At 46.0% G+C, this 14,605-nt stretch overlaps 1 protein-coding gene across 3 annotated transcripts in view; it reads left to right on the top strand.

Annotated features, from left to right (window-relative positions):
* Positions 1-14,605, top strand: part of MOK (MOK protein kinase) — a 34,912-nt gene that overhangs the window by 12,993 nt on the left and 7,314 nt on the right. For all 3 annotated transcript variants that reach the window (XM_081049146.1, XM_081049147.1, XM_081049148.1), the window contains exons 3-4: positions 3,811-3,900; positions 5,408-5,478. In XM_081049146.1, the coding sequence (XP_080905272.1) occupies positions 3,811-3,900; positions 5,408-5,478 (161 nt within the window). The remainder of the gene's footprint in view (positions 1-3,810; positions 3,901-5,407; positions 5,479-14,605) is intronic.

Below are 14,605 nucleotides of genomic sequence, written 5' to 3'. Positions count from 1 at the left end.
CAATATACTTGACATTCTATATTAATTTCAGGTGTACAGCTTAGTAGTTAGACATTTATATATTTAAGACGTGATCCCCCTAATTGGTCTAGTATCCACCTGGCACCACACATAGTTATTACCATATTATTCACGATATTCCTTATGCTTTACTGTATATCCCCATGACTACTGTGTAACAACCAATTTGTACTTCTTAATCCCTTCCACCTTTTCACCTACACCCTTAACTCCCATTTGGCAACTATCAAAATGTTCTCTATATCTATGAGTTTGTTTCTGTTTTGTTTGTTTGCTTTTTAGATTCCACATATAAGCAAAATCACACTGCATCTGTCTTTCTCTGTCTGACACTCCACTCAGCACAATACCCTCCAGGTCCATCATGCCGCTGCAAATGGCAAGGACCCATTCCCTTCCCTGGCCGAGCAATATTCCATTATATATACGTACCACCTCCTCTTTATCCATTCTTCCATCAACAGACACAGAGGCTGCCTCCACATCTTGGCCATGTAAACAATGCTGCAATGAACATATGGGTGCACATACACCTTTGAAGTAGTGTTTTGTGTTTCTTTGGATAAATATGCAGAAGTGGGATTATTGGGTCCTTCTTTGTCTCTCGTTATAGCCTTCGTTTTAAGTCTATTTTGTCTGGTATAAGAATTGCTACCCCAGCTTTTTTTTTTTTCATTTCTGTTTTCATGAAGTAACTTTTTCTATCTCTTTACTTTCCGTCTGTGTCTGTTTAATCACTTCTTTTTCCTCGTCACCTTGAGGACTTTCTTCTTACAGATTGGATTAGATAAACTTATTTTCTGTAAAATCCTTCCAATAAAACGAAAGGTGGAAATTTCACAATTAATCTTTATTATTATTATTATTTTTTAAAGACTTAATCCTAGTAATGAAAATTTTTTTTCTAGTTGTAGAAAAATCCACTCATGGTAGATGCCATCTACTGCTGCTTCTTCTGGAAGCAGAGTCTGTCTACATTCCTATGTGTTCAATTCCATGATAATTTCTGTTTCCAGCAGAACATTAAAAAAAAATAAACTGAATGTCACCTGACCACAAAATTCAAAGCAACTCCAAGGCAAAGAAAAATGGTTACTTCTAGATTTTTTTTTTTCATGGATTTTTACAAGAAGGAACAGAGTTGATTTGAATTTTATTAAGCACTGTTATTTGAACAAAGGCTAGCAATACCCAGATAAATGTGCCTTTCTAATGTTTGTATAAGTTCATTATTTCTGAGTGAATGCCTATAGAGGCATAAAATAATTCTAGAAGAAGCAAAATATGTTTGAGGGTATAATAACTGGTTTTCATATTGAAGATGAGAAGAATGAATATTTGTTTGTCTGAATGACATGTCTGTTTACTACTGATTCTAAAAACTAACTTTTTTTGGATAGGGTGTTCAAAAATTAGAACTGTTGCCAGCTCCAACTGGTTTCATGCTCTCTCCACCTGAAGCAGGGTTCTCACGCTGGGCTCTGCTGCCATCTGGGCCCCGATTACTCCTTTATGTAGGGCCTTGTTAAAGGCCTATGCACCGTAGATATTTAGCATTGTCTCTGGCTACCACCACTGAATGTCACTATCACCTGCTCCTCAATCTGTGACAACTCAGAATGTCTCCTGACACTGTCATATGTCCCCTTGGGGACAAGGTCCCCGGGTTGAGAGCTCTGACCTACAGATGTCACAGGCAGAGGCATGACAGGCACCAGGTGGAGGTGGGGTTCTTTGGCATTCTGGTCCTGAGTCAGGGACCCCTCAGGTGTGGGATCAAGGAGAAGAGCTGTGGTGGCCTCTTCCAGTGCAGACCCCAGGGGAGGGATTGAAAGATGCCTGAGTGCCCCTGGAAGACTGTTCTACTTGGTCTTTTACCTTCCTTTTGCCATATTGGTGTCTTTATTAATCTCCCTGCCCTAACAGAAGAAGCTGTTTCTATCATGTCAGTCAAAGGATGGTCTGGAGTGAGATCTTCTCTGGAGCCCTAGTTCTGAGGGATGGCGCCGCACTCTGTAGTATGTAAGAAAGGGCCCTGGGGCGCCAAAATTTGGGAAATGTTGGTTCACTTAAGGGTAAACTGTTTACTTTGCAGTGTCTTTGAAATCTTTTAATATCAATTGTAAATTTTGGCTCTGGAGTGAACCTGTCTCAAGTTTTATGAGCATGAAATTTTCTCACAAAACATTTTCCAGAGAAAAAAATGTCCTGTGGGACATATTTGGGGGAAGCGCTGTTCTAGAGGCATTTAGGTTCTGTGGGCCGGGCGCTGGTGAGGAGCAGTGGTGGGGTGGGTACTAGGCCAACGTAGTGAACGGGTGAGGTCGTGGTCTGGCCCTGTCCACACCAGTATGGCCATTCGTGACGGCGCTAGAGTAGTGGAAGACTCATGTTCTGGGTGGTAAATAGCTGCTGTCCTCTTGAGTGCTGCTCCCACCCCCACCCTGTGCCTGTCCTCTGGCCCCGCACTGCCCAGACTCCCCTTTCCAGCATCTAAAGGGCTAATGCCAGGGCCCCCCTTTAGGACCCTGCTCCAGCATTGTGGGCTGTGTATTTTCTGGTTGGTCGTGACCATGGCACACAAGTTGCTAAGATTTTGAATATCATCCTGGGTGTGAGGGGAAAATGGGATATTAATGAAACAGGGGCCTAAAACTTTTAGTCAGAAAAATCCCTACGCTCAGACTATTCATACTCTTCTTACATATCAGGCTTTCGTTTGTTGGCTGGCGTGAGAGACTTAAAATATTTGGCCATGTGATTTAGAACAATAATATACTATTGTATATGAGTACTCTTAGAAAAAGCAAACAAAATGCTGAGCTTTATACCGTATGTTAAAAGTTAGTTGCACCAGTTCAAAGAAACAAGATTATTCCCACATTACGTCCTTTCAGAATTCCCTGGTGGGTGGAGTCATCTGACGGGTTGTGACCCAGTGGGCCTGCCCCCAGGAGGGAGGCCTGTCTCTTGTAAGAATCTGTCTGGAGGGCAGTGACAGCCTCAAGCCATCAGTCTCTATTGGCATGATACTGGATGTGAACATTGTTAGGCAGCATGGTCTTACAGAAAAACCTGCAGTCATACACACCTGCTGAGAGAACACCTGTCACTAGGTGAATGAAATTCAAACAATGCAGAGCCTACAGTAACGATAAGAAGGAAGGGTGGGTCTGTTTGTGGAAATTCTGTGTTTCCCCGAAAATAAGTCCTAGCCGGACAATCAGCTCTAATGCGTCTTTTGGAGCAGAAGTTAATATAAGACCTGGTCTTATTTTACTGTAATATAAGACTGAGTCTTATAATATAAGACCGGGTATTATGTAATATAATATAATACCGGGTCTTATATTAATTTTTGCTCCAAAAGACGCATTAGAGCTGATTGTCCGGCTAGGTCTTATTATGAGGGAAAGATGGTTTAAAATACTTTTAGACAGCATTTACATTGCTCAGTTGGTTAGGTCCCATAAACTGATTAATAGGAAATTTTAATATCTGTGTCTAAGTTTATTAAAAGAAACTGCGAAGGTATTCTTTCAGGAGGTCGGATGGGAAAATTTGAACATATGTCCAAAACTATAAAAACCTTGATTTTTATAATGTAATGCAGAAATATGATATGCCTAATTTCAACTACTAATGAGAGAACTAAAACCTGATTAACTTCCTTGAAATATTTGTGAGTTTTTCAGTTGGGATTATGGATAACAAATAATGATTTAATAACTCTAATTTTGAAATTGACCTAAACTATAAATTAGTTATTTATTTTTACCTACATAATAGTATTGAGCAAGTGAACAATCTACGAGAGGTACAAGCACTGAGGCGCCTGAATCCACACCCGAACATTCTTACTTTGCATGAAGTAGTTTTGTAAGTATATTTGGGACTTTAGAAATTAATCTGAATTTGATGATAATGATTAAATCTCTTTTTAAGAGACAAAGCTATTGTAGACATTTTAGATATTTGCTTTGTAGCTCAGATTAATAATTTTTATTTGATCTGAAGTTACATATTTATTTGGGCAGATATATACTTGATTCCTAATGCAGAAATGCCTTCATTTAGGTGACTCATGTCACAGAAGCATACATAAGTGACATGGCTCCTCTCCTACAGGAGCTCAGTTAGGCTTCGGTGAGGATGGTGGCAGCTCTTGGCACCTGAAGCCTGGAGTGCGAATTATGACCCATGTCACATCTCAGGGATGGGACTTTTCACGGTCAGTTGCCATCTCTGCAGTCTCATATAGCTCTTTTTAAAGTAATTGATATGGTTTGGAGGCAGTTTTCATTTCTGTTCTAATTATTGAACAGTTTTCATAAAGTTTACCTTCAGTCAGGAAGGCAGGCCACAGTTGGACTCCAGGCGCTGGCAGCTGTGCCCTGCACTCTGGCTCCGCCTGCCTGTCGGTGGCAGGCGCAGTGCAGAGCTCTGGGAAGGGGACGCACACGCCAGGCTCCCTGCTGCACGCGCAGGGCCTTTCTAACTAGCCGGCAATGGCCGTCTCTGCAACTAAAACGTGCAGATTTTCATCAGTGGATTGGGCAGTTTCAGACTCAGAATGAACTGTCTTGTTACAGCTGTGTGGCCTCCTGGCTTGTGGTATTCTGAGCCGTCAGTTTGGGCTGGGTCTAGAGCCTGCAGTTGGCATGTCACAGTCACAATGCTGCCTGCGTGGAAGGTGCTTCCATGCACTTGTCAAAGCGCTTTTGCCCAGAATTGCGCATGGGCCTCCTAACATCCTGACAGACAGTGGAGACCGCTTCCAGCTCCCCCAGAGGCACTCCGAGCCAGGTCTGGGGTGACGCAGGCTGCCCGGCTCGGGGATCCTTTCAAGGGTGTTTGAAATCTGGTGGCTCAGCCAGAGGTGTCTGTCCCACTCTGTGCAAGGCTGGACATCACCTGGGGTGATGTCACTTGCCTTTCTCTCTATTCCCTGACTGGTTTTTGGATTCTCTCGCCCTATTGTAATGTATCTCAATTACATGGGAGTAATTTAGGTAAATTAAAATGAAAATTGCGACCAATGGGCATGAGTTAAATTCCTCTTTCTTTGCTTGTTCTTTGCTTAGCCAGGTCCCCAGCCTCATTTCTTCTTTCTGCTGAGAGTTTATATTTCCAAGATACATGTCTTTAAAAAGCGGAGTAGCTTTTAGAATCTTTGCTTAAAGTAGGGTTTTACTATTATTTTAAATTAACTTTACCTGAAATATTGATTTAAAATTAAAACTCCTGTTTCAATCATTATACTTCAGTCTTTGTCTGATGTGGGAGTGCTTTATTTTTACTAGAAATGTTTACAAATGAATTAAATATATGATTGTTTTCTGTTTAAGAAACGAAAAACATTTTAAAAACCTGCTTTCTTCTTCAGTGACAGAAAATCTGGTTCTCTTGCACTAATTTGTGAACTTATGGACATGAATATTTATGAGCTAATACGAGGTACGTAGAATAATTTGAAAGCTAACCTAAGACGATCTTTTAAAGCTTGTGGTTAATACATACTTTCAGTTCTCAGAATACTCAGTTCCTGCAGTATAGTAGTTGTATACAAGCACGCAGTGCCAGGCTTCGTCACCTTGGGAGGGAGTTTTCTGGCAATCTCGTCCTCTCGGAACATAGCTGCAAGAAGCAGAGACACCAGGCCATCAGACTGGCCCGTGACATGGATGAGGACGGTGCAGAGGACAGGACCAGCTCAGGCCCTCCTCATTGTGGGTCCCCATGGCAGGGACTGTGCACGCAGGTTTGTCCCACTCCAAGGGTCACTGTCCTCCCGGGCTCAGCTGCTGATGGGCATTCTGTTCCATGCCTCAGAATAAGGCAGGGTGTTCCCCCAAATAACCCTCAGATGAGAGGGACCCTCCTAACAAAGACTCCCTATTACAGGCTGCTCATTCTTGACTTTCTTTTGAACAATGAGGCGCTGTTTTAGAAAGCACCATGGCCTGGGCGGACCTCTTTCAGCCAGGTTTTGGAGGCTTACAGAGGTCACCTGAGGGAACTGGAGGAAAGGAGGCAGATGGTCAGCCCACATTTAGCAGATGCCCCTGGGCGTGTGACCTCACGGTTGTGTAGGTGTCAGGACAAATGAGCAAGCAGCACGAGAAGTGTTATATTTTACAGACCACATTATGCCTCTCGGATAGACGGAAAAACCACCCTCCTTAATGTCACGTGAATGACCACCTAGGACTTGGGATAGAATTTTAGTGACAGCATCACACATGATTTAAGAACTGAAGATGGTGTGCTAGGGAGAACTTTCAGATCCACAGGCTGTTCTTGTGGTGAAGACACGGACGTGGAAGGTGCAGGTGAGGAGGGCACATAGAATTGTTTCTGTGAAGCGGGAGAATGGATAAAAGCTTTACCTCAAATTGATAGATTTTACATGTGGTTTAAAATATGTATGTTTAGTACATTTTCTACATCCATAAAAACTGATGTAAAACTTTTGGATCCAAAAGCTTTTGGAACTTTTTTGGAAAATAGGAGATTGCCTTGTATCGGGAAATATATGGTATTTCTTATAAGTTACCGACCTTGTGTATTTTATTCACAGGTAAACTCAGGTTTATCTTTTTTTTTAAAGATTTTATTGGGGAAGGGGAACAGGACTTTATTGGGGAACAGGGTGTACTTCCAGGATTTTTTCCAAGTCAGGTTGTTGTCCTTTCAATTGTAGTTGTGGAGGGCGCAGTTCAACTCCAGGTCTAGTTGCTATTGTTAGTTGCAGGGGGTGCAACCCACTATCCCTTGCGGGAGTCAAACCAGCAACCTTGTGGTTGAGAGCCCACTGACCCATGTGGAAATCGAATCAGCAGCCTCTGGCGCTAGGAGCACGGAGCTCCAACCGCCTGAGCCAATGTGCCAGCCCTCATGTTTAATCTTGTTTTAAGTACATTTCTTTCTCACCTCCCCTTTCTTCTGCCTTCCCCCCCCACACACACTCTGGTTCAAACCGTTGTTTCTCAGTCTAGTTGTGAAGGATACAGCTCCCTGGCCCATGCTGGTATTATGAGCCTTGTGCTCCCCTGGGCTGAGGCCGTTGGCCGCTCACAGCTGCTCACGGCAGCTCTCGCCGGCTGCTGGCAGCCCACAGCAGCCCACTCCGACCTCCAGCTGCTCACAGTGGCCCAGCTCAGGGAGAGCCGTTGTTCACAATCTTATCTGTAGAGGGCACAGCTCACTGGCCCATGTGGGAATCGAACTGGTGACCTCGGCGTTAGGAGAACGGCGCTCCAACCACCTGAGCCACCGGGCTGTCCCTTAAGTTACATTTCTAACTAACTTATCTGGTCTCTTGATCTAAAACCTATTAAAAATAGAGCTCTTAGAAGGAACGTCTAGAACTTGGCACACCAACAGTAGCAGAACGTGACAAGTGACAGTCTCATCATGGAGGAGACTCAGGATATAAACACTACATGAGACTGAAAACACACGAGAGAGGTCTTAGCAGCTGGCCACAAGTCTCCGGGTCCCCAAGATAAGCTGGAGGAACAGAGCCACACTGTGGGTGGGTAGGGTACCCCGCCACCTCCATAAACATGGACAGGAAAGGTAGTAAAGTGAAGCAAATGTTCATAAAAGAGTCCTGTTTAAAATGGTTACAACAGGAGGAATTCATGTTTAAGGAGTAAACTCACTGTCCTGGAGTCTCACTTGATTAGCATCAATGAGGTATTTCTGCACGATTACATGTCCCCACGCCGTGTCCCATGCAGACTCGTCCAGTGTCCTCTGTGTGTGTGTGTCACAGAGCAGCAGGCTAGGGGGCTGGATATAAGCAAAACAAAGCACTCTACCATTTCCCTTACAATAATCTGTTACCACTAAGCCAACATTTTACTTCTTAATAAACCTATGTAATCACTTCCTTTGTTTTGTAACAGTTCTCTTGGTGGAAGATGTGTCTTATACAGTGGTACCTCGGTTTTCGAATGTCTCCGTTGACGAACATTTCGGTTTATGAACGCCATAAACCCAAAAGTAAGTGCTTCGGTGTTTGAACACACCTCTGAAGTCAAACATGTCACGCGGCTTCCGCTGAGTGCAAGATCCTGAGGCCTGTCGGCTGTTTCCGAGTGTTTTAGAACTCGGTCTTCTGGAACGGATTACATTTGAAAACTGAGGTACCCCTGTATTAGAATTGTGAGTGTTGCTTCCTAGAGTGTGATATTTCAAAACTCAAGAGGAGGGGATAATTTCTGGCAAGTTTCTGTGTGTTTAGACGTTTGAAAAAGCTTTGTTTAGAAATACATGTCTAATTTTCAGTAGTGGGGGGATGGTATAATTGGAGAAATCGCATCCATTTCTTTCAGTACGTCCACAGGGAAGACTGGTAAACAGACTCTGATATTAGAGATCAGTGGACATTTGTCCGTTACATAAATGCTGCGTGTCGTCCACAGGCCAGGCGTGTGCTCAGTGCACTGAGTCTGAGATGCTGTCAGTGGTAGGTGGCATCGTCGTTTCCGAGATGTTAAAATGTGGGGAAAACGCTGACACTGATTATAACATATTAAATATTGGACTCTGCATCCTGATTTCAGAATTGTTAGACTGTGAAAAGAAAAAAGTCTGTCTGTCTTAGAACTAAAGAAATACAGTGACGATGGTGACAGCTGACACTTCCTAAATGCTGGGCACATGCCAGGCACTGTTCATAGCACTTCATAGGAATTAACTCATTTTACCCTCACAACAGCCCTAGCCGGCAGATACTGTCACTGTCCCCATTTTAAAGATGAAGAAATTGAGGCACAGAGAGATAGTAACTTGCCCAGATTCTGTACTTCATAAGTGGTAGAACTGGGGTTTGAAGGCACCGAGTGCATGTTCCGCACCACACATGCTGCCTCTTGTCAGCCTGAGTGGTTGGCACTGTTATTATCACCCCCTTTTACAGATGAGGAAAGTGAGGCTTGAAGGTTAAGTAATGACCCAAAGTTAAGTTGTTCCTAAATAGCAGAGCCAGAACTTAAACTCAAGTCTGACCCTGAAACCTTAACCGTTATGCCCTGTCGCTCCCCGGGGCCTCCACGTCTGGCCCCAGCCAGTGCCTCAGATGAACAGATACTAATTATTTGTTCTTGCTGGTGATGCTGACTTACTGAAAACCAAATCAATCACCGAAGCCTCTTCTATTAGAATAAGAATTCATTTCACTCAATTACTGCTCTCTTGGTCCATCAGAATATTGCCTAGCACTGGCATATAACGAAGAACCAGTGCATGCAATGAGAGAATGATCCTACAGTCTTTGCTGAGTTGTTCCCGTACGTGCACAGCACTTTTCAGGGTCTGGTGAAGGTAAAGCAGAAGCATAGACGATGCACTTTTTGAAAGCAGAGTGTATAGGCTGGTGTATATGAAAGTAAAATCATGAGAGAAAATGAATAGCTTGGGCTAGTGTTCTCCTTGTCCTGTAGGTGTCAGGGGAGGCAGAGGTGTCGTGGGCTAGAGCAGTACAGGCTCACGAGAAAGCGGTAGAATTGGACAAATGCAGGAGGGGATGTCCCACTCACTGTTACCTGCCATGGGCTGTTTGCAAGGTGGGGACACAGTGGGGAACCTGACAGACGGTTCCCAGCCATATGGAGCTCACACTCTGATGAGGAGAGAGAGACCGGAAAACAAAGGATCAAGGATTCCACACAGGGCCATGAGTGTTAGAGAGTGATGAGGACAGAGTATTCTAGACAGAGGGACAGCTCGTGCCAAAGCCCCGCGGCCACCATGGGGTAAGAGGCCACTGTGGCCAGAGCACAAGGAGAGCTGGAGGAAGGGAGGTAGGTGTGGGCCACTGGGCTCACAGGGCCTGGGAAAAGTTCAGGTTATTCTGAACTCCTTAGGAAGCCATTAGAGGGGTTTAAGGCAGGGAAAGGTGTCTTTCGATTGGTGTTGAGACCAGTGAGTGTATCAACAGTGAAAGACCAGGTTTCGTTTGTTTTGTTTTCCTAATCTGTTGTGGGCCAGAACATTTGTAAAAGACAAGAAAGGTTGATTACCAGAGAAATGGCCGTTGCGCTTGGATGTCACAGCAATGCTGAATTGCTGTACAAGCTTCCAAATAGTCACTCGTAATTTCTGTCGTGTCCTCTCAGATGACAGACAGCCCCAGGCCCAGCGCCAGCTTGAGGACTTCTCTGGTTGCATCTCAGAGACTAACGGGCCCAAGGGGGTGGCGGTGGTCCCACTACTTGCAGACAGCAGCCTCTGTTTCCACATTTTGACCAAAGGGGTTTGATTACCCCTTTTATTACCCCTTTGGTGGCCTGGGGAGCGGACAGGGAGGACTGAAAACACAGACTCCAGGCTTAGCTTCTAGGAAGTAGGGACAGGGAGACCGAGGCTGCCACAGCCCCAGCTCTAGACCCACACCATGGCCATGGCCACCTGGGTCGAACGCTGCCTCCGCCGTGATCTGCGCCCTCGGAGTGGGTGTTGTTCCCTCCTCTCACCGGCCCCCAGGACTTGGGCCCAAACCATCGGTCATGAGTGGTGCGACATAGTAGGACCCAAAGCACATCGGGAACACCCACCTCCAGCACAACCTGAAGAATGTCATTTGGCTTTCAAGTCTGGCATGGTAGGCAGGGTTGGGACGCGTCTGCGGGTGTGCCGTTGGGGAGACAGACGGAGATGGTGCTGAGCCCGCCAATCACTTTGGAAGAATTTCCAGGCCGCCTGTCAGCGTGCGTGAGGCGGGGTGGAGGCAGGACTGCCTACGCCGTCCGCAGTCCGGACGTCAGGACTGTGTAGACCGATTAGAGGTGCCTGCTGTTTTTCTGTGTTGTAGCTGGTCCTGCTCTCTTTTTTAATGGTGTCAACTTACTTTGCTTTGGCGAATCCTGTTCGTGGTGCCCTCCTCCATGGCCGGCTCCCCTGTGGCACCAGGGAGTGCTGGCTCCTGCACCTCGCCTTCCCATCCTCCGTCTGCATCCCTGTCTTGTCTCTTATTCTCACGCACTCTCCCTGACATAGATCTGCTGCTCCATTGTTGGTCCGACTGTCCCCACTAGAATGCCAGCTCTCTGGCAGTGGGGACCCTGTTGGCTCCATCGCTGGTGTCCTCTTAGAGCCCACCTGTAGCCCTGTGGGTACAGGTGTCAGTCGTCCGCCTGGATGATGTGTTTGGACATTGAGTGTCGCAGTTAGACCGTTTTCAGTGCAAGGAGCCGTGCCATTCGGCTCGTTCACGCACAGAGGAAGGAGATTATTGTAAAACCGCCACTAGCCTCTTGCAGAAAGCTCAGCTAGGCCTCCAGGGAAGTGGACCCAGGAGGTGCGGGCCGCCACTGACGGCCTCGGGACACACGATATCCTGCCTTGGCACCTCTGCCTATGCCCCTCCTCCTCTCGGCACACTTGGCCCCCTGGCCCCCCAGGCTCTCCACTGGCAGCAGAGGGGCCCAGACCAGAAATCCCAGCCACCAGGTGCCTTCTGGAGCGCGGGTTGTTCCAGGTCCTTTGTGCTGGCCTTGTCACCTTAGGGTTATAGCTTTGAGAGGCTGTGGGTAGAGCATGCATCCTGAAATAAATCCATGGTATTGGGGGAGGAACCAAGTCGGGAAAAGTAAAACAAGCTCGGTTTAACTGTAAACGCCGCATTACATACAGTTCATGTCCACGAAAGCTCGGGCCATGCGCCTCATTACGGGCACTATGGCTGGCTGTTCTGCCTAACGTGACTGTCAGCCAGATTCATCTGTATCTGTATATTTCATCTGGTCCCACCCACTTTGTTTATGTGTCAACAAAGAAGAAAACACCGCCAATTCAGCTCTGACACACAGCTTTCTTACCACTTAGCAATTCTAGTTTTATCCTTATTGAAAGAGCTCTTTTACGTCTAGTTAGTCTCCCTGTATCACTTCTGTGCGTATGTAAAAAGGAAAATTGAAGTGAAAGAATTGGTTACAGCATTCTTCACACTTCACTGAAACACGTTGATGCAGTCATGATGTCTTTGCTTTCCCTACAGTCAGGCTCTTTGTCGTTCAGAGTGAGTGACATAACATTTTTGTCACTGGAATTTTCTTCCAAGCCAGTGACACCATCCTGTCACTTTTAACACTGGTGCTCCTGGGAGGTGCCATCTAGGTTGGCCCTGTTGGTGCAGCACAAACATCCCATGTTATAGAACAGCTAACTGGGTCAGAGCCACGTCCGGTGCCATGTGTATTTCATGATGCTGGGTCCTGGTCAGGCTCTTCGAGCCTTTCCTGTCTATAAAAGTGGGGTAATCAGAGTGTCTAACTCAGAGGGTCATTGTGAGGATTAAATAAAATAATACGAGGTGTGACAAATACAGTGAATGTTTAAATAAAAAAACCTTATGACAGTGAGAGACACATTGCCGTTAATCCTCCTCAGAATACCCCCCTCGCTTTGAACACTCTCATCCCATTGTTCTTGGCACGTTCTGAAGCAGTTCTGGAAGTCCTGTTTCCTCAGTGTCTTTAGTTGTGCTGTCGTGCCAGATCCAGTGAATAATGTGGATGAGGTCACACCATAATGTTTTTATTTGACAGAAATTACTGTACTGGAAGCGATGTGTGACACGGAGCCTTTCTGTTGTGATCAAAACTTATGGGTGAATGCTACTGCCCAGTGCCACCCAACAGAAAGGCAGGGATCTTCAATATGGGAAGCGGGGCGTCAAACCTTAGTAACATGTGTGGCAAGTTTCAACTTGTTCTGTGCAGTCAGTCAGGTATGAGCTGTGGTTGAGAGGAGATGTGTTTTAAAGTGCCGGAAATCATCCTCCATCGTGACAACGCTCCGTGTCACGCATCGCTTCTGGTACGGCAATTTCTGTCAAAAACATTGCAGTGTGTCCTCATCCACCTTATTCACCAGATCTGGCACCGTGTGACTTCTGCCTCTTCCCCAAATGATTCAAGATATGGAGGCAGCCACGACAGCGTAACTAAAGGCACTCACGAAAGAAGATTTCCGGAACTGCTTCAGAAAGTGGCAAGAACGAGGATTTAAGTGTGTTCAAAGTGAGGGGGGGTATTTTGAGGGGGATTTATGGCAATGTGTCTTACTGTAATAAATTTTTTTAAATGTAAACATTCACTGTATTGTTTGATCACACCTCGTGTAAAGTGTTTAGAGCAGTGCCTGGCTCTCAGCCTTCAATAAACATTGATTGCTATTATTATTATTCTGTAGTTTATGGTGGAGCTCAACTCCATCTTAGAAGTGAAGAAATTGAATTTCACAGAAGTTACAGCACTTGCCTACAATGAGCCAGCTTCACAGAGCAGCTTCACCGTCCTTGAGTGTTGTCCTGGAGGGTGAGGGAGGGTCTGCTGATGGCCTAGGCTCCACACTGAGCCTGACCTCCCACCTGCTCGCTTCTGCCATTCGAGGTCTCTAAACTCTTTCAGAGTAGTGCCATAAAGCAGGGTTCTCCTTTGGAAAGTGCCGATGGCAGGTGTACACACGTGGTGCCATAGGGCACAGCCTCTGGGCCAAGACGTAGACAATGGGCCATTTGGCTGTGCCGGGGGGACCTCTGAGCCTGGGCAGCAAAGCCAGGCACAGGCCTGGGGACAGGGCTCTGGTGGGACGGGAGTGTGTACTGGATATTCTGTTACAGCGCAGGCTACACTGGCAGCCATATTCTTTCAGTGAGTACTGAGAAGGAATGCCATAGTTTATCATTGTGTTCACTTAAACATTTTTACATTACTAGTATCGTATGTGACATTCTTTAGAATCTTCTTGATGAGAATACTTGGTGAAAATTAACTTGGAATAACCAACTTGGTCAGGATAGCTAAAAAAGACAAGGGTGCCTGGCTCCCTCAGTGGCTTCTCCTCCTCAGGTAGGATGCTCACGGAGGGGGAGGGGAGCGTGCCTAGGCCTTACCCTCAGGGCTGTGGAAGGGTTGGGGGTACCCAGGAGGAAAGGAAGGGGGGCCCCTGAGGAGGGCCTCTACACTGGGAACTGAAGGCATCCGAGAAATGCAGGACCAGCAATATCAAAGGGGATATAAGCTCATGCAGCGGAAGTGGTTTTTCAGAATTGTCAGATGAGAATGGTTATTTTACAGATTTAAAACTTGATAGCTTAAAACACACACCTTTGAAATTAAAATCAAGCGAGATATGACACCTGGAACAAGGATGAGTGATGCTGCGCTGTGGGAAGTGTTAGGACGTGGTCCAGAGCTGCAGGAGGGAAGGTGTAGGTGCAGAGTGCTCAGCAGGCGCCAGAGGATCGCTGCTTTTTGTCAGAGAAGAGTGGGCTGTGATGTCTTCTTGGGTTAAAACAGGGTACTTCTGTTGAACTGGGGTCTACCCCCTTTAAAATGGAAATCCATGTAGACGGAAGGAGGGAAACACTGGATTTACAGGTGACCCTGATGTTTCAGAATCAGCGGTTTGAAGGGGGTGCCCTGGGGAAGGCCCAGGCCGGAGTAAGGTCTGTCAGACCAAGCTGCCTGTACTTCCTCACTGCGACCGGAACGCGTGCACTGTGTGATTTCAGGCGGAACCATGCCAGTACGTAGAGTTCTAAGTGGTATACTTTTAGGTATGGTTCATA

This window comes from Rhinolophus hipposideros (genome assembly GCF_964194185.1).
Source record: "Rhinolophus hipposideros genome assembly, chromosome: 5".
Classification (NCBI taxonomy): domain Eukaryota; kingdom Metazoa; phylum Chordata; class Mammalia; order Chiroptera; family Rhinolophidae; genus Rhinolophus; species Rhinolophus hipposideros.
This window is presented reverse-complemented; position numbering and strand designations above follow the sequence as displayed.